The following is a 22765-nucleotide window of genomic DNA, read 5'->3' as shown; positions in this document are numbered from 1 at the left end:
GTCCATGACGATAATGGAGTGATGAGGGTGATGCAGTAGTAGTAATACCAGGTGATAGAAGGTAGAGCGCTTCTGCTTAAACTGGCAGCAGCGATCTTGCATTTATAGTGCTACCTTAACCCAAACAATTCCACCTATATCTGAAGCCACCTGAACAAGACTAATGGCACGGAAGATTATTGAAACAGGAATAAGACAGAAAGCTGCCCACATTCCCTTTTCTTCTTCCCCTTTTTCTTCTCCATGGGTGTATGTGGGGATTTTTTTTTGGTTTGTTCAGCCACAGTTTTTTTTAGATCAGTGGAATTATGGTTTATGAGCACCTCCAAGTTAGAATCGGATCAGTTCTGCTTTCTTTTTCTGTAATTCAGTTCCATGGCAGCTGTGTGGGTAAGTATTCTTTAAAAACCATTAAGTGAGCAAAGAGTATAAAGGACAAACAATTAACATGGCAATTATTCCATTCATGGGTAGTCCTTATTTAAAAGGCTACAAGCAGCCTTATCAGTTTGCAGCTTCTTCCAGTAATTTACATGATCTCCAGGAAGAAGTAGACAAATCCTAGTTGACCTTGGCTGACCTTGAAAAGCTAAGCAGAGTTGGACTTGTTTAGTTGTTGGGTGGGAAACCACCAGGAAATTCTGGGACTGTGTCCTAAATTGGGAAGTTGAAAAAAATATCCCAAAGAAAGCAAAGGCAAACCACTGCTGTATTCTCCTCAATAAACCTTCATGGACATGTCTGTGAAATCATCGGGTTGAGCTTGACTTGAGGAAGACTTGACTTTTTTGACCTATGAAAGGGAATATGGGAACCTAGTATCATGACTAATCTATTATTATGACAGTTGATAGAGTTTAAGGTTGGTTTTAATATGATGAAATCAGGAATAAAATAAATGCATGTACTGCCTGATTGGTGAGATTAATGTAAAATGCAGAACATCTACTTATGCTTGGCTGTATTGATTAGAAACCAGGAAATGTCTACCATGAAGCCAGGTGTGTGAAAAGAGATGTAAAGAGAGAACGTGCATTGGATCATGATTTATTTGACTGGGCTTATTACATTTCATTGGTTTCATCTCTCTCAGTTCTGCTCTACAATGGTCTAAATTATGTGTATGTCAAAAGAATAAAGGCTCTAGACATAGGTGTCTTAGAAGTTTCAATGACATCAAAATGACAATGCATGAATAATATTGTAATCACATAAATGACATGATGGTATAATTTGCATCATGACATCTGATGCAAGTAGGGGAGAGTATGCAACCATATCTCACTCCTTTGTCAACCTGGAGCCAGTCTGTCTCACCATGTTCTGTCCTGACTGTGGCTTCCTGACTTGTGCTTTTGCATGAGGACAGTGAGATGTTCTGGGATTCCCATTTTCCTAAGCACATTCCTTAGCTTGGCATGGTTAACACAGTTAAAGGCTTTTCTATGATCAGTAAAACATATACTGACTTCTTTTTGTTATTCTTTGGGTTTCTCAATTATCCAGCATGCATCAGCAATAACGTCTCTTGTTCCATTTTTGCAGCAGTTTATTATTCTAAGCTTTTCAAAGATCAATCTACAGGGAGTTTCAGAGATAAGGAGACTTCTGAATTTTGGTTCCATTCAATCACTTTTGAAACTCACTTCCCCCAACTCCTTCTGAAAGGAACTTTTAAAATTAGAAATGTGAGAATAAATGAGAGCTAGTGCAGTGTAGTGGTGGAGTTGGACTATCACTAGAGAGATCCAAGTTCAAGGCCCACCTTTGGCCACAGAAGTTCACTGGATGACCTTGGGCCAGTCAATTTCAGCCCTGTCCTTTACAGGACTGTTGTGGGAAAAAATGAGAAGAGGGAGAACTGTGTATGCCTCTTTGGGGTCCTGAAGCAACGGTGGGGTAGAAATCCAATGTATAAATCTTAGCTTAATTTTCATTATCTGTATTTTGTATTAATGCCTTTTGCAGCCCCTGTCTTATGGAACACCTTCTTCCTTGAGATCTGACAGGCCCCCACCCTTTTAACCTTCCAGAGAGCGCTCAAGACCTGGCTCTTCCCCCAAGCCCTGGGACAGGGTGAAATCAGAGCAGAATGAGGATGTTGTGGGTTACATCAGGGAATTGTGGTTGTGGCACCAGCTTTTTCTGTTTTTTCTGGTTTTGGTTTTACTGACTTTTCTGCTTTTATGGTTGTATATCTTGTTTTTATTGGTTGTAGGCCACCCAGAGTTTGGTTTTAAGATGGGCAGCTATACAAAAGTTATAAACAAATAAAGGGTAAATGGTTTCATCCTTGTGGATAATTTATTTCATGGAACATTGGGAAATGCAACCCTATTCATTCTCCTTGACCTCTCAGTAGTCTTTGATACCTTCAACTCTCACATCATAGTGAGTTGTCTTGTTGGGGTAGAATTGGGAGTCATGTTACTATAACGAATGAGGTCCCTTCTGATGGCACCAGGCATTTGAGTATTCCAGCCCTGCCCCACAGTTGTTGGCATATGATGGGGCTCAGAGTTATATTTTGATCCCATGCTTTTAAAGATCTGTATCAAGCCAGTAAATGAAGCCAGGACTGCTTTAACTTTCGTTATAGAGGTGGTAGGGCAACAGATTCAGCACTTGTTGAAAGGAAGTTACAGAAATCCTGAATTTGGGGATGGGTAGGGCAAACAGAGGTTTAATTCAGATGAGGGGAAAACTAGTTCTCCTAGAAGGATATATGTGTGAGGATGGGGAAGCAATATAGTGTTGAAATCAATTACACTGTTACTGAGGGATCATGTGTGCAGCTTGGGGGTTCTCCTGAACTTGATGTAACCTTGAGATTTGCAGATCACGCCAACTACAGGAAGTCCTTTTCAGACCGATTCACCGGCTGCATCCCTATCTGATTACATCCAGACCAGAGTATTATAACATGTTGTAAATGTTAAGGAGACACTGGAAACTTCAGCGGGTACAGAATTCAGCTGTCCAATTATTGTAGGGGCAAAATTTTCAGAGAATATAACATTGATCCTATATTGGCTCACAGGTTACCAGTGTGTTCCCAGGCCCAATTTAAAGCATTGATGATACCATATGATTATGAAATAAACTTGCATGAACTTTTCAAGTCCTTAAGATCAGCCATTGAAAGTCTGTGCATAAGACCTATTTGGCTAGCAGGCATGAGATGCAGGGTCTTTTCTATTCTGGTAGAAATCTCTCTCTCTCTCTCTCTGGCTTTTTCCTGAACCTAACTTTATTTTAAATGTACATATTCTGATTGATTTTAAATAAATCATTTTCAGTGAACAGAAATTGACTAATAGGTTGTGTTGGTTACTTGGGACATGGTTAGAATTAGCTGCATGGGGATAGGAAGCTGTAAGGAGGAGAGATGTTGTCTTCTAGCCATTGGGAACCCATTGCATATACTTTTCAACTGATAAAGAATGACTATCATTGAGACCTGTTTCCCTGTTGGTGATAATCCTGCAGATTTGAGATCCTTTTGTCATGGAATAATTTACTAACTGGTGAGCTGAAACAGTGTCGGACAACTAATCTCTTGCTATTTTTCTATTCCTGTCTTCTTCTACAGCCCTTGCAAATAGATGACAATTTCTGCGGGCAGGATTTTAACCAACCATTGGGTGGAACTGTCACCATTGAAGGTGTGCCGCTCTTTGTGGACAAGGAAGATGGCATGACATCAGTGGCTGCTTATGACTACCACGGACACACAGTTGTTTTTGCTGGTACACGAAGTGGCAGGATAAAAAAGGTAAGAATCTTGGAGGTTTTATTATGTTTAGAGTCCTATTGTTGGCCCTTAAGACAGGAAAAATCCCCTGTGCTTCAGTCATATTGTTAGAAACAATGAAGTAGTAGTGGGATGGAAAGAGCCAATATCTACATGCGCATACTTTCCTTATGACTCTTGAAATGCTTTTTCTGTGGACCACCTTGAGTGACTGTTATTTCCTTTATTTGTGGGTGCATTCTTTCATCATACAGTCTCTCCTGACAGCTGTATTTTAATGTGCAGCCTGATTCTATATAGCAGGAGCCTTTCTCAGTACAGTATATGTTTTTGGTGAACTAGGTTTTTTTTTTTCATCTCACAAGACTGATTCATAAGAGTTCTAAGATAAACAGCAAAGAAGAGATTCAGTTTGTCTGTTATTAAGGTACGCATAGAGCAAGCTTCCTTCGGTTTAAGGGATTTGGGCTGCCATAGAAATTGCACTGAACATCATTCCTTCTCTGGTGGCCTTTTCCATTATGTTGCTGTGCTACTTTTTAAAAAACGTATCTGCAGTGTTGTTGCATGCATTTGGCTCTGTTACACTAAGCAGACACATTTCCCTGAGGACGATGGCTCTGCTGTGTCAGCAGGAACCCAGGAACTTTGATAACTGTGCAGAAACAGGCTAAGAATACCCTAATGTACATGATTTAAACCATCTGTGGGCCAAAGTCCACAAAGCAGAGGGAACTCATCCTTCCACAGCTATACAAAGGCTTCTTGTTGTTCATAATTAGCAAACAACTGTATGCTGTTGCCCCAGTATCTCCACAGAACATGGATTTCCTGTTATCATAACATTTCTATAATTACAGCTGGATATTCCCCATGTAAACACAGCCGGTATTAACTGCATCTTCAACCCAGCAGAATTGTATTTAGGGCTCTAGCAGAGCTCTGCATGAAGCACCCAACCTAGCAGGGGTTTTTTAAAAGGCTGAGGCATGCTGGTATGAGTTTTGAATTAAGGAATGTGATGAAGCTTGAACTGCTTCTTCCCTTTGATCTTTTTCATCCCCTTCCTGAGTTAAGCTTCTAATTTTCAAAGATTACAAGTATTTTCTAGTATAGAAGTCAGCGTAATTCCTTGTGAATATGAATGCAGAGGGGAAGGCATAGAGTGGCTAAATGTATACCCTGGAGTGTGAACGTGGGCTGAATTAGTCATTGGGAAGAGCAGGATCCTTGAACAAAATTATGCATATAGTAAACGCACTTGGCCATTGGTGGGAATCAGCATTTCTGCAGTAGGGAATGTTTGCATTGCAACAGCAAAAGATCCTGGATTTCCACATGCACACTCGACAGCCTGCCCTCACTTCCTCATTTTGTCTGCCAATGTGATAAACACTCACGAACATGTATTGGCACATTTATACATTTTTAGTCCTTTTAGGTATATTTTCCATCGTCACTCACATCTGGACATCACAAGTACAGTAGAGGGACAATTGTTTTTTGCCATTCTGTGATGCCAAGGAGCATTAGGATGTTCCCATTTTATTAAAGAAAAAACTGAGGGATTTATTTCTACAAGGTCAGCTTCCTGTCACACATTAGCAGGGGAGTAACTGGGTGTCACACCACTTTGTTCCTCAGCCAGCAGAGTAGGCTTCCCCTTTATATGACAGTGCACATAACCATGGAACATTCTGTACAGTGAATTTGCTCTCTCTCTCCTTGGAGTTATCAGGCTGTGTGCTGTGCAGGAAATGGGTATCTATTTCTTACTGCTGCAGATTGAGAGCAAGCAAGATGCTGATTTCCCATTTAGTGGATGTGGAAGGCTGTGGCTGGCTCAAGGCCAAGCTGAGGGTTATTTTAGGTCCATTGTAAGTAGAGAATGAATGTTTTGTGTATGAGTGGGGTTAAAAAACAGTTGATCTTGAAGCTTTTTACTCCCAGCCATAGCAGCTCAACACTAGGAAAGCTGTGAAACCCTAAGGTAGTAGTGCTGTAATATTAATGGAACCTAGGTGTTGTGTTCTACAAGAACAGCAGCTGCTTCTTCGTTCCGTTACAACCAAACCTCTTGTTCACCAACTCTGTTCTTAAAATGGGGACAGAAATCTCCCCCATTTTTATCAGGCAGATAGCAGGTGTAGGGAAATATCAGACTTGAGAGGAACACACACTTCCGGACTGGTCTCATAATTAGGAACTATTTGTTAAAGATGGCTCCAGATCTTTAACTGGAATAGCCAGAGTGTGCCATTGCTGACAAAAGGCCTAACTCAGACCATCGAGGAGGAGGCGGCAGTGCAAAACACCTGCTCTCCCAGGCCTCTTCTCACTGCCTGCCTGCAGTGATTTCAGTCTGCTCTGCCAGGTCTTATTGCCTGGAGTGATTTTACTCAGAGGATCTCACAGCTGCTTCATGAGTTACATTTTCCACACCTGGCTAGGAGAACAGGCATATGTCCAAAGTGATGAGGAATGGCTCAGGTTTGACTATGAGTGCACATACATGGATTGGAATGCTATCGTGGATTATTTCTACAAAGAAAAGATTGTATCGTGCAGAGCAAATCTCAGAGCATCTCAGGAACATTAAGGAAATTGAGGCCTTCTCAGTTATGTACCTTAATAGTTTTGTTTCTTGGGTACCTAGGGTCGTTGAACTATCAGGAAAAAGTAGGATCTGATTTTACATTTTTTTTTCAGTTACTCATCTGAATTACTTACTGTTTTGTTCAAATGGTTAGATCATGTTTAGTTTCAATATCAGGATAAGACTGTTTTTCCCTTCTCAGCCTTCAGCATCTAATCTTCATTTTTCCTCTCTTTTCTCCAATCCAAGGAAGTACTGGAATGGCAGATAGCCTCTGAATGAAGTAGTCTGTAAGAAATGTTATGTTGCAGATGGTTTGGTCCTGGTGCCATGAAGTTGGGAGAAGACCTTAGCAGTTTGTCATCTCTTTCTGATCAACCCGTGGTCTGAAGTGGCCGGTGTCTTGTTTCTGCCATTTGCTTTTCCACTTGAGTTTCAAATTGCCAATTTTAAATAGTTCTCTGCAAGGGTTGTACATGCTCCAGTCTGTAGAGGAAGTGTGGGAGGAGGATTGATGAAACTATTGAGACAATGTGCTGTGCATCCAGTTATGTATCCCTTGTGATTGCTGATGATTGTTTTTTGTCTGGCAAATTTCCCCCGAGTGTGATAGTTTCCTCGTACCCTTATATAGTTCCTACATTTTTCTCTTCTCTTTCATTGTTGCCAATTCGATTGACTTCCTTGAAGGGCTGATGAAGCAAATGTCTAGCAAAAGGGAATGGGAGCTTCTTCCATGTCTGCTGAGCAGCTCAGATTAGCTGATTGCTAGGGGAAGTGGGCGCGTGTGTATGTGTGTGTGTGTGTAAAGATTTTGTAAATGTTTTGCCGTCATAAAAAATTCTAAAGAAATCTCTAAATAGAGAATACAGGAAAGAAAGCCCTGGCATATGACATTAGTGTGGCAAATATGGAATTAACTGCCTTTCTAGCCACATCTGAGCAGGATTGGCCTTCTGAAGTATGAATTTATATTAGTTTGTAGAGTGTCTTTTGCTTTAACCTTGAAGTACTGATGTGGGTGGAACTCATGGGGGACACTGAGAGTACAGCTTTTTTCAGTAACAACTGTCTGACTGAGCTTACTGGATGGAAAAAATACCCTCTCAGCAATTACCTGATACACCTAGGGAACTCTGAGCAGTCATATCCTCCTTCTAGTAGACAGTTCTTCTCAACAGCTTTCCACCCTGTCCTTCCTGTGTGGTCACCCTAGAGATGCAGAACTGGTAGGGATGGGCAGCCAGGCACCTAGAGAAAAGTAGGCCTCACGAAGCAGCTGCTGTTGCTAGGGTCACAACAACATTGTTGAGAGAGACAAAAGCCATTATTTCAGGAGTCTTAAAAAATAAAGACAAGACTCTCTCGACCTGAGCTTGACTCCTAGTGATCATGCTAGCTGCAAACTATTGCAGACGGGATCCTGTGTGGCTCACTGGAATAAGGGTTTATTGGTTGCATTGATTCCTTGTTGTTTTAAAACTCAATATCTGTGCTAGTTAGTGGGCTATTATAATGTTTGAACACTTAAATACATTAAAAGGGACTTAATTTAAAAGACTTATTATAGTCAGAGGCTACTTCCTTTGAGCAGAGATACCCACTCTGCAGGGAGAATAAGCAAAAGGAAGAAAGGAATAATGAGTGAATTCTCCACAGCCCAAAAGAATTGATGGAAGTTTGGCGACAAGCAGTAGCTGGGGATGTGATGTGGGGCATTAACGCTGTTTCTGTCTCCTGGCAGAGTTGTTAATCCTTTTGCTTAAAAGCAAGAAAGCTTGTGCCAACACTTCGCTTTGTCTCCTTGGCAAGGAGGCTAAGCCTGGCACTGTGTGGCTAGGGGGAAAAATTCCTTTCATATCTTCTGGTTTTTGCCTCCCTGATCCTAAAAAGAGGCGGAACAGATACACCCTATGAAAAGGAATTTTAGGAGCGTAAGGAGGGGTGTGGGGTTTGGCTAAAGCATGCTTCCCCTGGGTGCTGAACAATTAGCTCAGACTTTCCCTTGACAGCCACTTATTAAACTGCTGACCTTGAAGCCTGTAATATTGGAATGGATAAATATTTAGGAATTTCAGAGGTCTGGGGACATATCACCTCTGCCTAGGTTTTTACAGTGCAGAGTTGTTTTCTTGTGCAAATTGGAACGGGGGAAGCTCATCTGCCCTCCCTTGAAAATATCACTGCAGAATAAAAAAGCTGGCTGAACAGTAATGGCCTGGGTTAAAAAACTTGGGTTGTATTCGTTTGCATGGCTGTTAGGGAGATGGGAGATATCTTTTTGGTTGTGACACGGAAAACCAATTTTCCTTCCTTTGATTATGTGTAGTTACTTGGGAAAAAATGGCTTCGTCTCCACCAGCCTTTGATTATCATAATTCTGAAAACAATCTCAATAATATTGAATCCAACTTTTGCCCTAGGTCCAGAGTCTGCTGAGTTTTGATACAAATTTATCTGTGAGAAATGAGGATACTGATTCAAATGCATGGATGATGTGGTTATGGATCGTTGATTTACTAATTTAAGCAGGTCACCATGTTAAGGAAGGGTGGGAATGAGATGGAAGGCTTGGGTAGAAAGAGATGTCTTAAGTTTCAGTTAGGACTGACTAAAGTTCAGTCCCAGGATGTGGCTAGATTAAAAATGTATTCCAAAAATATATTATCACATGTCATAATACAGAAGAAAATTCCCTTTCCTCACCATTAAGCTGCTGTACCTTACCACTGAATGAGGTCTTTCAGCAGCCTAGCCATGCCATGGCTCATTTGTCTTGCAAAAACACAGATGTACAGGGAGAACTGTTGTATTGACAAATCCATGGATGCCTCTGTAGCACATCTCCAGTCAGAGAAGCCCCAGTGCTTCTGTTGCCAGATACAGACAATGCTGCTTCTTGCCTAAGGATGTATAGAGTTTGTGTAATATGAAAAGCCAAACAGGAAGAAAGACAAGCCTTCTGTAGATGATGGATTTAAAGAAGATTCTGAGCTCATGTCCTTGTGCTATAATCAGGGCCCCTCTTTCAGAGCTTGTGTTCTCCATGGATAGCAGCCTCCTCTCTTCATATTATCCTGCCCTCTTGCATTTGTCTAGGGTGCCAGATGCAAACAGAGAGTCCCTTTGTCTCAGGAAGGCTTGATGCCTTCGATAGACATCTCTGGAACAGTTGCTTCTCAGAAGATAGCCTGCCAGCCAGCACCTGTGGCAGCTGTAGCCTCGCCCCTGCCCTGCCCTGCCCTTCCTCATCCTGTTTCTTTTTTCATCTTCCTTCTTCCCTGTTTCTTTAAATGTCTCTTCCTATCTATCTTTGCATTGGAGATGGATTCTTCTGTTGTTCTGACTATTTCAGATTCTAGCATTTAAGACTACTGAGGCAGGAGGGAGCTATGGCCTTATTGTAGAAAATATTTTAAGTATGCCTAAGCCCAGGTTGGCCTTTTTGTTGCTCTCAAGATTCCCAAGATCTCCCTAGTACATATTGTAGCATCTTGAAACTACAGGATGTTCATTTGACATCCCAGATTTCTTCATTGTTAAAGCAATATACATTTTAGAAGAGGGCTCCTTAAAACATCGGAATGGAACTTTCCACAAGAAATTCAATAATTTTATCCACATTGCTGATAGTGTGATTTCTTTATTTGAATATCTCTTAAACAAAGCAATTGATTTCTGGTGGATCCATTCAACAGACAAACAAATATTGTATCTTTAAGACCTGGAACAAAAATAGTCCATGTGTGCAGTATTTCTGCCCTCTGGATTCTTCTTACCATCTGTTGGGTCCCATAGCTGCTTTTTCTTTCCCTTCATTACTTGGCTTTTGGGAAGCACCCCATCTGGGCCTTTAGCATTTGAAACTTCTCAACTGCAGATTAGGTGGAAGAGAAGGAAAAACAGTGGAAGCTTTTTTGAGTGAAGATATCTCTGTTTGTTCTCTCTGGAAGCTTAGAAGAAAGTAGATCCCCATTGCCATTGTGGTCAAAAGGGGGAAAATGGACATCCTTGTGCATGCCCTCATCTTCAAGCAAATAGTTGGAGGTGATAGAACAAGGGGGTCCTGCACTGAAAGATAGTAGTAGTGGGGATCTGGTTATGTCCTTGGCTTTACTAAGACTCAAGTAACAACTTTCATAGGCTGTAGTATTTTGTTCCATTGCTTCATCCCTTTTCCTTTCTTTTGGCATGCAAATGCACATAAGTACAGCCTTCCCTCAGTTCAGAGGCCAGAGGTATCTGAGGGGGTGGGGGAACAAATGACAAAAGCAGCATTGTGCCAATGTGATACAGGCTCTGTCCCTTTTGTATATGCATGTAATATATGAAAAGGGTGGGGCTTGCATTACTGCTTTTATCAGTTTGATGAAAGTGCTGGATCCTGCAAATGCCTCTGTTTGAAGCCCTCCGTTTTGGAAAAAAAAATGTTTTGCTTTCTGCTTTTCAAAATTTGGGGTTACTCCAATGCCTCCCTCCATGGAATTGTATTGGCTACAAAACGTGCCTTGATTAAGTTTGGCATTAAAGGAAGTGATTTGCTTCTTGGAGCAGTCAGTAATTTTTGGTGTCCTTTTCTCCCTTAAAGAGATAAATACAGTAGACCTTGTAGTTTTGCACGAAACCTTTATGGCAACATAAGAAAAGTCCTGCCACAGGTCAAACTCTCATCTGTATCCTTTTCTCCACATTGGCCAACCAAACATCACTCAGTAATTCTGACTGCAGAGATGTGAGATTAGGGTTATATCAAAAAGCATTTACTCCCATAGGCCATCTCTTCTTTCTCAAGCAATTGCAGCAGCATAGTTGTGCTATTTACCCTGGACACTGACCTTCTATTTTTTTTAATACAATTTTTATTGCAAGTTTTTATGTAATTAAAAGATAAGAAAAATATATAGAAGGAAAGTAGAAAAAGAAAAAAAGTGCTAGAAACAGTACAGATAAAGAAAAAAAGGGGGGAAGGAAAAAGGAAAAAGAAAGTTAAAGAAGCAGCTTCTGATCTTCTTTACAACAGGTAGAAACAAACTGCTACCATTTCTCCTCCTTTAGAATTACTTTATATAGTTTCCTTTTTCCCATATTCATTGCCATTCTGGACTAACTTTCTTCCAGCTTCATGGTGGAACAGTTTAAATCCTGCCTTCCAGTCTACAGTATTGGAACTCCATAAGGCTGGAGGGGGGCACTTTTCTATTGGTGGGGCCCTTTCCTCACCATACCTCTCTACTAGATTCCTTAGGCAACTTGGTCAGTAAACCTGTTCTTCACGCTCTCTAGTTGGTTTCACCATCGTTACACAAAATGGCAGACCTTGATTTTCTCTGTTGTGTATAGGTAATATGCCCCAAACTCTTGCCTTACCCTGCTTCCTAACTTCTAAGCTCATCTATTACTCTTTACTTCCCCCACCCTTCCTGAATACACATAGAGCCTCTGCATTGCAACTTACGATCATGGTTGCAGCTGTTGGAAAACTGCCTGGCTACAACATCACAGGAGTCCTGTCATCAGTTGACATGCAGGAAGAGTGGTATCTTCACACTTACCCTTCATACCAGTTCCTCAGTTTCTCAAAATGACACCCCCCCCATTCCCTCTCTCTCACGGACACAGACATACAGAACACATATTGAAAACACTGTGAAGGGAATGCCACTGATTTATTTTTCCATCTTCTGTGTGGAACAGGGGCAGAGGAATTTTGGAACAGGGGAAAGGCTCTGATCAAATGATGATTTTTGCACTCTCCTGTTATTTAGCTGGAAAGAGTGCTGATTGATTCAGGATGTTCCCTGCCTATTTTCAGCATTTGGAGGTCCTTCGGAGTGCAGCATCACATGGCTGACTTCAAAATCCTTTGAAGGAATTAGGGAGTAGAAACAGTGCTATATGAAAGAGCCCTCCATGAAGAAGTTTAAACTCAGCCTTGTAATTAGATAGTGATCTGGATATCTTTAGGAAATAAGTGTCTCTAGATGCCCTGTTTACTACTACTTGGAAATCTTCTCTCTGTCTTTCTGATTTGTCACAAAGTAAGGGAGAATGCATAACAGCCTTGTATGGGGCACAGTGGTAGGCGGCAGTATTGCAACTGAAACTCTCCCCACAACCCGAGTTTGATCCCAGCAGAAGCTGTATTCTCGGGTAGCCAGCTCAGGTCGACTCAGCCTTCCATCCTTCTGAGGTCGGTAAAATGAGTGCCCAGCTTGCTGGGGAAGGTGACGACTGGGGAAGGCAATGGCAAACCACCCCGCTGTAGTCTGCCAAGAAAACGTCACAAAAGTGGCGTCCTTCCAAAGGGTCAGACATGACTCGGTGCTTGCACAGGGGACCTTTCACCTTTCACAAGGAGAATGCAGCCACCTCTCCTGGAAAAGCATAGGAAAAATCTGTGGCACTTGCATGCATGTGCATTCTCTTTCCAATCAACTGGCTGGCTAACCACACTCAGAAAGTCAGTCTTACATTGAGCGGGAGAGCAGTAATAAGTGGGGTTGTACAGGGTTCTTTCTTGGGGCCAGTATTATTCAACATTTCCATTAATGATCTGGAGGATAGAATTGATGGGATACTCATCAGATTGGTGGATGACATAAAATTGGGAGGTCTGGCCAGTACCCAGAAAGACAGAACAAGATGGCAATCTGATCTGGCTAGGTTGGACAAGGAACAAAATGTCCTTTAACAGAAAGAAATGTAATGTGTTATATTTGGGGAAGAAAGATATAGAGTGCATATATAAAGTTGAGGGGGTCTTCATGGCCTAGAAGCACTAAATCAGAGTGGTAATTGACAACAAGCTGATCATGAGCCATCAATGTGAGGCAGACAGAATATGAAGTCTAGCATGTAGGAAACTGATTTAGAGTCTGTTTAGGTTCTAGTTAGTGCATTGGTTCTTTGAACACAGCACAGTAAGAGTTGTCAAGAGATTAGGACAGTATTGGCAAACTTATGACATGCGTGTCAAAGATGACACGCCACAATATTTTGGGTGACACGCCAGCATTCCCCAGCACCCGACAACAAGGGGCACCTTTGAGTGAAGGGGCGTGCTTTTGCTGACTTTGCGCAAAGCCAGCAAAAGCACGCCCTTTCACTCAAAGGCGCCCCTTTGTGCCAAGGCACACCATGTTGCACAAATTGCAAGTGGCTTCTGCAGGAACTGGCTTTACGCCAGAGGGAGCCAGAAGACGGCCAGGTGAGCTGCGGTGGCGGAGGGCAGGGCAGCAGGGTCTCGGAGGTGGCCAGGGGGGCTGCAGCTGGGGCTGGGCTGGGGCGACTGCAGCTTCCCAGGGTGTGGCAGCGGCCCCAGAGCCGCCCCTCAAGGCAGGGTGCAGGGCGGCCGAAAGGGCAGCGATGGGGGGAAATAGGCGGGTGGGGGGAGTTGCAGTGCCTTTTGTTCGTTCACTTTCTTTGGTATCTCAAACTGCTCCACACATGATTGGATTGTAGTTTTTTAAAAAATAAATTAATATGTAAATAATTGTTTCTCTTTTGTTCAGGGGGGGGGGGTGACATGCCAGCAGAGTCAAGCTAGGCATTTTCCAGCTTTTTGACACGCTGAGCCCAAAAGGTTCGCCATGACTGGATTTGGATTAAGTCCAGTGGAAAATCTCTTCAGAATAGCCTTCTGTAACCTGGTTGCAGAAGCCCAACCAAAGTCCTTCTTGTCTAGGGGGCCGGGTTGGGGAAAAGCTGCTGTAAGTAGAAGAGAATGAGGAAGGCCACAAAACAGCAAATTAGTTCCAGAGAAGCCCATAAGGGAACAGTGGAGATATATTAGTTAGTGGGGTAATTGAGTGTATCTGCTTCTTTCCCAACTGCATTAGCGAAATACATGTTTTAGTTGAAGATCCATCTTTCCTTCATATGTGAAATGTAATGGATTAGTAATTTTGCTATCAATTTATCATCAAATGGATTTGAAAAAATACTGTAATCAGCTGACTGATGGTTTAAAATATCAGGAGATTCATGATGAATGTATGTGAGAAATAGGTGGAATGTTTTTGTTAAAAATGTCTTGTGACTTTCCCAGTCTAGGAACTAGTGAATTTCCTTGACAGATCTCTTACAGAAAGCAGAAACAACCAATCAGTACTGATAACCTTTCCATGAAAAAATGTTTTATCTTCATTATATATGTAACCAATCACTTTCTGGAAACTTGAGCTTACCCTGGGAGATCACAAGAGATCATCAAATCCCTCTGAAAAGTGTAGTCGAGGAGTAGGGGAATAATCCTTGTATTCTTTCTCGCTATTATTTAGATAGGATGTAATGTATCTTATTCTCCATGGTTAACAGATCAGGAGTCTTCTTCAGTCATTTTGTCCTCCCTCCTCCTAGGGCAGAAGACAGCATGGTGCTTTAGACAGCACTGCCCCTGCAGACCCTCCCTTGGTGTTTCCCAGGCTCCCTGCCCCACCTCACTGTACCATATGGATCCTTGTTCTTATTTCCCAGTCATAGCTGAAAGTGTTGATTTTAATCTTTAATGCCCTAAGTGGTATAGTGTCTGCCTACCTGAGGGAAGAGAATGAAAGGCTGAAGCACTACATTTGACAAGAGAAATTCTCTTTCAGGAGACCTTCTAAGTTATGAAATACAGTGTCTCAAGAACTGTATTTAGTCACCATCTTTGCACTCCCAGGAAAGGGAGTTAAGACAATCTTCAGCGAGAGCTTCTAAGAAGTTGTATTAACAAATGTTTTTACTCTTTAGATTTGGTCCTGATTGTCCATGAAGTGTTTTAGTTTAGACTGATAGCCCCCTTAAATATCCAGTGGACAGAAAGTTGGGCTATAAACCAATATAATGAGAATTATTATGAGCCTTCTCATTCTTCCCTACCCAACCGTTGCATGAGACTTCTACTTGAGGGCATATTTTTAGTAATCTTGGAAAGTTGCGAATAGTCTGGCATTTCTTGCAGTTTTTCTTGTATATCATTGCATGAGTAATATCCATCTAGTTTGGCCTGCCTGGCCCTTTTTTCTGTTGCATTGTTTCTGCTGTGGATACTTAAGAAATGACTTTCTGATTCATCTTTCTAATCTTGTTAAAAACAGTGGTGTACACATATTTGGCAAAAGTCTTCAGTTATTCTATTCACTTCCAGGATTAGTTTCTCATTTTAGAGAGTAGAAGCTTTATTTATTTTCCAATAACACAAAGAATAGACTTGTTTTTCAAGCTGAAGTTTCAGAGTCATCAGGTTTTATATTTTGCCATGCAACAGACATTATGATGCTGGCCAAGTTCCCTTTTAAAGCTTGGTACATCCCAGAGAGTAGGTGGTTTCCTTCCGTATCATTAGCATTGAGATTGTTTACATTTGTGGTGCTCTTCAGAGTCCAGAGTTGAAGTTCATGTGTATTATTTTGAGAGTTTTGTCTCACAGGGCAATGGGCACTTCAACTTAGTATTGAACGAATACCATATTCCTTGGCAACCAAGACTGGCTTAGTTTTTAGCAAGAGTTTTAAGCATGTAACCATGTTAAATTACAGTAGCAATGAAATCGTGAGTAATCATTTCTTAACACATACAATAAATTTTATTGAACTGATTTAAAAAATTGAAAATGGTTATTCTCTCTCTCTTACACACATATACAAACACATGTATAAACTTTTATAAAAGAAAGCTATATGCTTAAATAAAACTAAAAGAAAGAAACAGTACACTAAAGAAAACAAAGAAAAAGAAAAAACAGAAAAAAACAGTAATACTAATAAAAAGTTAAATGTTCAAGATTTCACTGCTATTCTTCAGTACTAAAACCTTAATTTTATATGTATCCAAATAGTTACTCTCAGTCTTTGAATTAGCTTGGACTGGACAATATAATTCTGTACCTCCTAGGTTTAAATTGCTACTTAAAACTGAATTATAATTTTGAGAAATCATGAAGAACGTTAAAATTGGCTGGATGAGGGCCTCCAAAATGGATGATTTTTGGAATGCTGGCACTTAGCTGAACTTTACATACTGAACATACCTACCCATGCCAAGTGGATCCTCCCATCCTCTTTTTCTCACATTCCCAAGCAGCATGGCTAACCATCTACCACTCCATGTTTTGATTAGAATTAAGTATATTGTCAGAACATAGGATGCAGGCTTTTTCTGGCTAGAACAAACTGGAAAAGGTAGTTATGGTTTGTTTTTGGTTTATTAGGAACAGGACTCATAGGATGCACAAAAACATCCTATGATGTACAGAAACATCCAATAATATATTGGATTTGGCAAAAGAATTGTCAGGTGATACAGTACCAGCTATGGAGGCAGACATAGGACTTTTATAAGAGAGAACAAAGCTCTTCCTCCCAGTGGGCAAGGTAAATTAATTTCCCAGGACAAAGCAAGAAACACTGGTCTTGAAAATCAGGTTTGTGGGGTGGAATAGAGCAGAGATAATGCTCAAGAAAGCAGAAATATGGGTTTTCAAGAAAAAATTAAATTGAAAATATTTCCTATGCAAATAAGTGATTCAGATTAGCATATTAATATCTATAGTCCACAGAGGTATTTGGACTGTTTAAATGTGGAAAAAAAAGAAAAGACATCTTGCTCATTTTATGACAATTGATTTTTACAGTTAACTCCCTAAAAGTTTTGATACATAAAGAAAAATATTTTTATTGAAAACTATGTTAAGCAATCATGGATAAAATAATATGCAATTAGTTTTTGCACAGCAATTACTTGAAAATCCAATATATTATGACTTTCAGTCTGCCAAGTGTGCCTGAAGAGGAAATTTTTCATTGGAAAATTTTGATCTTGGAAAATTTTCCAGCCCACATCACTTCAACAAAGCCTCTTGAATGAGTGTTCTTTCCAGAACAAAATGGAGCCTGAGCAACATTATTGTTGGAATTATCAGGGGTCAACTCAGCATTGTCTCATAAGCATAGTAAGAGGGCTTATCTGGTAGGCGTGTCTCTATTGTGCTTGTGGGATGTTACATGGGTCACCTGATTTCCTCTTCCTCCTCCTCCTCCTCCTTGAGTCTGGGAGATTTAACAATCTCCATCTTTATCTCATGGGCAGACATGCAGGCAGGCAGGACTGCATAATGCAGGCCTTGTCCTCTAACTTCTCGCTTGCACACAGAATTTCTATTCCACATAGAAAGTGTCTACAAAGAATCAGTGATGAATAAGTGCTTTCTACTATGAACCTACCTGTATCCAGATCTGCTGAATAAAAATAAGCTACCTCTACTTTTCTTCATCTGACTGCTGTGTGAAGACTGAATTTATTTCTGAACATAATTAAGCTTGATGCGCAAGTTCTCGTTTTGGTCCACGCTTCTACTCTGCAAGGTTGCTGTTAGCTGCTTGGAGTTCTTTTACTAACATTTAAAAACTCCATCAAATATCAGGATAACATTGCAGTAGAGTTCTCAAGCTGTGTGTTGTAATGAACCAGGGGATCTTGAGTGGTGGGGGTGGGGGTCACAACATTTTTTTAAATTTGACAAGGTTTGAATAAGCAAAGCTTGAGCGTTGTCAAACCTTATTGTGGGCTTCAATCCCCACTTAGGCTGTGCAAGCCCACAGAATTTGAAAATCCCTGAGATATAGCTTGAAATTTAAGTATTAAAAGTAAGTTGTGTATTCATGGATGTTGTCTAAGTGGTTTGTTCATGCACACTGCTCTTTCTGGGCATCTTCCTGAGTGGTGCCATGCTGGATCCTGGTGCTGGGCCTGCTGCGCACTTTAGGCAGGTGGTTGCTATGCTCCCTGTGCTACTTCTTGTAGGAAGATGACACCTTTTGAAGGGAGGCCAGAATGCACTGTGCAGCTTGGAGCAATTGCATTTTTAAGTTGCAAAGGATCTTTTAGCCCCCTTATAGTTAAGTGTGGGGCATGGAAGGGAATAAGAAGTGTAGCCCATTATCTGCATTTTGGGCTGGGAAGATTGGGAGAGAGAGTGGATAGACTTTGTGTAATGAAGAGGGAAGGGGAAGAAGTGAAGGTGGAACAGGTGTTTGAAACTGGTGGTCACCTAATTTAGGAAATACAGCCGGTACATTTATTTCTTGCCCCATCCTTACCCCAATGAAATAATTAGATTTATTCATAGAGGATTTCACACAAATTCATTTATCATTTTAAGGGGTCATAAAATACAGCATTTGGGAACCCTTGCATTAAAGAAAAAACACAAGCCATGACTGCTCGTGAGATAGACTTGGCATTCTTGGGTTCACGTTCATTTGTATTCCTTTGATAGGACATTGATAGGCTATCAAAATATTACAAGAGAGGGTTCCAGGCAGAAATAATGTTTTTGCTATCTACTTTTATCTCCACTGTAATTCCTCTAACCCAGTTTGTATTTCTAAAACAGATGGCCATTAGGGAGGTCTCTAGAATCTGCATCCTCCAAGAGAGTTCATGGCCTCTTTAGCTTGTTTGTTCTCTCCCAGGAAGACCACAGTTGGTCTGGCCTCATTCCTGTTTTTGCTGGCTCCCCTTCTGTAGTAACAATAATAACAACAGCAACAGTAAAATAAACAGCCGTCCAGCGTTAAGTGAGTTACTCTGCCCTGATTATGCGTTTCTCTTTTATCACTCCTGCTGATAAGTAAGAGTCTAAGAATTAATAGTGTTCTCTTCACGCTTTGTGATGAACTGAAGCCTAGCTTTAACCTACACCCACATCTTTCTGTATGAGGGACCCTATTATCACATTGTTGCTATTGTACAATTTTTTCACACTTTATTTTTCAAAAACATGAAAGAAGTGTATGTGTCATACTTTCCATAAACATCTGCTTGTACCAGGGCATAAAGTGAGTTGTGGAGAAAAGCTGGGGCATGTCTAGAAGAAGGTGAAATATGGCCAATCAAAAGTCAGGATGCTTTAAGCAAGTGAAACAGTTGCATCAAAATGCAAAGGCACAATCTGCTACAAAGATGTATCTCAAGATAACCATAATATTCCCAAGGAAATCCCAGGGTAGTGATCTGTCATGTCTAGACAAGGTCCCGGTGATACATTAGATACAAACTAGATAGCAATGGATGTTGAAATTGGAGAAATTGGAATCTCTTGAACATCAAGAGATTGCATTGGCCAATTTTATTTCAGGCTATTTATTTCAAATGGAACCAGTTTCCCTAAAGAGCCTGTCTATTCTGGGAAAATCAAAAGATTTTCAAGACAAGTTCCTCTGGAATTCTTCCTCTTAGACACAGAATTTAGTCATTATTTTTTCAATTAAATTTGAGAATTTATCATCAGAAGCCGTTACTTGTCTTCCACCTGATGGAGACTAAAGCCAATAGTCCTGGTGGGTAGAGGTAGCAACAACTGTAGGCCATGTCTTGCTCCTCATGCTATTCAGTCTTTCTTGTGAACATACTCACTTTTGTATGTCTTAGTGCTTCAAGGTAGAGAGTTGAAGGAGTTCTTATCTGCAAAGCGGCTGCTTTGGTTAATCATCTGAGATCAGGTTGGTCGTGTAAAGCCCTGGTTTTTCATGTGACTATACTTTGAAGCACTTTGTAAAATCTTGCATGGCAAATTAAATGGTTTTGTTTCCTAAACACAGAAATTGGCAGCACCTTTGGAAAGCAGTTTTGATCTTTGATGATTGACAGGAGAAAAAAAAGGATATTTGTCGTTCATGTCATTTTCACGCAGCATGGAAGCAGACCTTTGGTGCCCAGGAGGACAGTCGGTCTTGGTTTTATCTGTTTGTTCTTGGGCCCAGCTATTTCAAATCCCCCAGTCTCTCTTTATTTGTAAGCTCTCCAAAGCCTTTTTGACCTGGGTTCCTGTCACTCCCACTCTTGCTGCCCATTCTTTCCAACCTCTGTGATGCCTCTCAATCAGTCACAGTGAGCTTGTGACACTTTAAAGTCTTTGCTGTTGTCTGTAATCCTATTTACTGCATGTGCCCCTGTTGACATAACTGACAAGTGTCCCTGTGATGTGGTTACATGCTGCTCTTAACCTGTATACATACGTATAAAGTAATGATAGCTTAAGGGAAGAGAAATAGATTCTTCAATGAGGTCTAAATTCTGCAGCCAGAAAAAATATTATTGTAATTTATTTGCTGAATGTCAAATATATCCCTGGGGACTTAGGGAAATAAATATATGAAATAGGGACTTTGGGTAGGATATTGAGTATTAGAGCAAAGTTTGGTTCCCTTTCCATTAGAATACCTCTTTTTCTAATTTTGAATGTTTAACAGAAACTATTATAACATGTTCAGTTTTTTTTAATCTGCAACCACGAGGGCTTGCAAATTGCCTTTAAATAAGGCAAGCAGGCATTATTAAGATTCCAAAACATCAGTACTATTCAGAGGAATTTCTAGATATCATATTAAATTCTACCTCATATTTTCAGAATGCTTTAAAAAGCTTTGGAATTTTTCAGGAGGAACTACAGGTGGTTGTCATTTAATGACCACTTGTTCAGCGACCATTCACCCTTACAAGAATGCTGAATGAGTAGTAGTTAGGACCAGTCCTCATACTTACATCGGTCGCAGCATCCCCACGGTCACGTGATTGTGCCCAGCTTATGAGTACAATGTTGCAGGGTCCTGTGGTCATGTGGTCGCCATTTGCGACCTTCTTTGCTGACTTCCTACAAGCAGTCAGTGGAGAAGCTAGCAGGAGGCTGCAAATGGTGACCACGTGATGTCCTTGCTTAACGACCCATGGTGATTTGCTTAGAAGTGCCAGAATTTCTGTCGCTAAGCAGTGTGGTCACATGACATCACACTTTATGACCGTATCACTTAATGATGGAATTCCGATCTCTATTGCCGTTGTTAAGTGAGGACTACCTGTAGTATATCAGCAGAGTTAAAATCCCAGCTATTTTTTCCTTTACAGATAGTAGCAGCTATGGAGTTTGACTAAGAAAGATAACCTTCCCTTTCTGTAGTAGTTCTGTCTCATCCCCTTGTCTGTTTACTTCCTCACTGGGGGGCTGAGCTTGTGGATATAAGATCTTCCTTTTTCATCCCCGAGAAACTGTTTAGAACCAGTTAGCAGTTGACCCCTTCCTGTTTGGCTGCTGAGTTTATGACTTGAGGATGCCAGATTGACCCATCCTGCTCTCAGTCTGGCATGTCATACGCTTGAGGTGGGGGAACTCTCTTTATCTGGTTTTTCTCCTTCCCATTCCTATTTTTCAATCTCTTTTTCCCCCCTCTTAAAATGCAGGTAGCTTCTGCAGAGGGTGTCCTGTATCTTTCAGGCCCATGTGTTCTCCTTTGCCTCTATATCTCTTACTCATTTCTCCATTCAATAGCAATAACGTTAATGGCATGACAAGGTAGTCATGCACTGCCAAGTGAATCCATCTCTCCCAGCCCTTGGGAGCATTTTAAGTGCAGGCCCTTTTAATAAAGGTGGAGGTTGGGGTTAAGCTGGGAAAACAGGGGATGGGAGTCAGGAGCAGAGTTTGTTCTGGCCATAACAGGGCTGAATATTCTTTTCTCCTTAGCCACTGTCTGAAGAAATAGAACGTGTGTCCTCTTTGTCAGCATCAGGCTTTGTTGAAAGGTCTTCTTCCAAACAGGATGTTTCATTGTTGCAGGAAACAATAACAGATCTCCCATTAGCCATGGGACTGTGAGAGAAATTTGAGGGGGGGGAGGGAGAGCAGCCCCAAGTTGGCCCAAGGAGCTGTTTTTTTCAAACTGTTGGCATTTCCCTTTATCCTGTGATGTCTATCCAGAGGCTCCAAAAAGGCTGGAAGAATGAGTTGATGCACACTATCAGATGCCTCAACCAGACAAAGGTTTTAAAGAAGGTCTTTTTTAGATTACAGTTTAGGATAGTGACCTCAGGCATCTAAAATCTGCTTAAAGCATTGTTTGATGAGCCACATGCTTCTTCCTTGAATATAAGGGCAGGTTTGTTGAGGTAGTTTGACAGTGCTATCTTTCTCAAACTTAGAGATTTTTTTCCTTTGTTTTTGTGTGCTTATGTGCATGATAAGCATTTTAAATCTGAAGTATAAGCCTGCTTGACTGCCTAAAAAACTTACATAGAATCTACGTACATACTAATTTTGTTATTGTTATCATTTGATTTTTCTTAATCCTGGTTTTAAAATGTATGGTATGTAAAAAACCCAAGGCAGCAAACCTACCTAATACTCTTGCCTCCTATTTTCCCCACCACAACAATCCTGTGAGGTGGGTTGGGCTGAGAGAAAGTGACTGGCCCAAAGTCACCCAGCAGGCTTTCCTGACCAAGGGAGGTCTAGAACGCACAATCTCCTGGTTTCTAAGCCAGCATCTTGACCACTACACCTAACTAACTAATTAACTAACTAGCTAACTGGCTCACCCTCGCGCTCTCTCTCTCTCATTTTATGTATTGTATTCTGCTTTCCTCTAAAAGGCCCTTGT

At 41.0% G+C, this 22765-nt stretch overlaps 1 protein-coding gene across 2 annotated transcripts in view; it reads left to right on the top strand.

Moving 5' to 3' along the window:
• PLXNA1 (plexin A1) overlaps nucleotides 1-22765 on the top strand; it is a 332347-nt gene that overhangs the window by 23589 nt on the left and 285993 nt on the right. For both annotated transcript variants that reach the window (XM_063291689.1, XM_063291688.1), the window contains exon 2: nucleotides 3593-3775. In XM_063291689.1, the coding sequence (XP_063147759.1) occupies nucleotides 3593-3775 (183 nt within the window). The remainder of the gene's footprint in view (nucleotides 1-3592; nucleotides 3776-22765) is intronic.

The sequence above is a fragment of the Candoia aspera genome, chromosome 2 (assembly GCF_035149785.1).
Source record: "Candoia aspera isolate rCanAsp1 chromosome 2, rCanAsp1.hap2, whole genome shotgun sequence".
Taxonomy (NCBI): Eukaryota; Metazoa; Chordata; class Lepidosauria; order Squamata; family Boidae; genus Candoia; species Candoia aspera.
The sequence above is the reverse complement of the archived record's forward strand: the minus strand, read 5'-3'. Positions and strand labels throughout refer to the sequence as shown.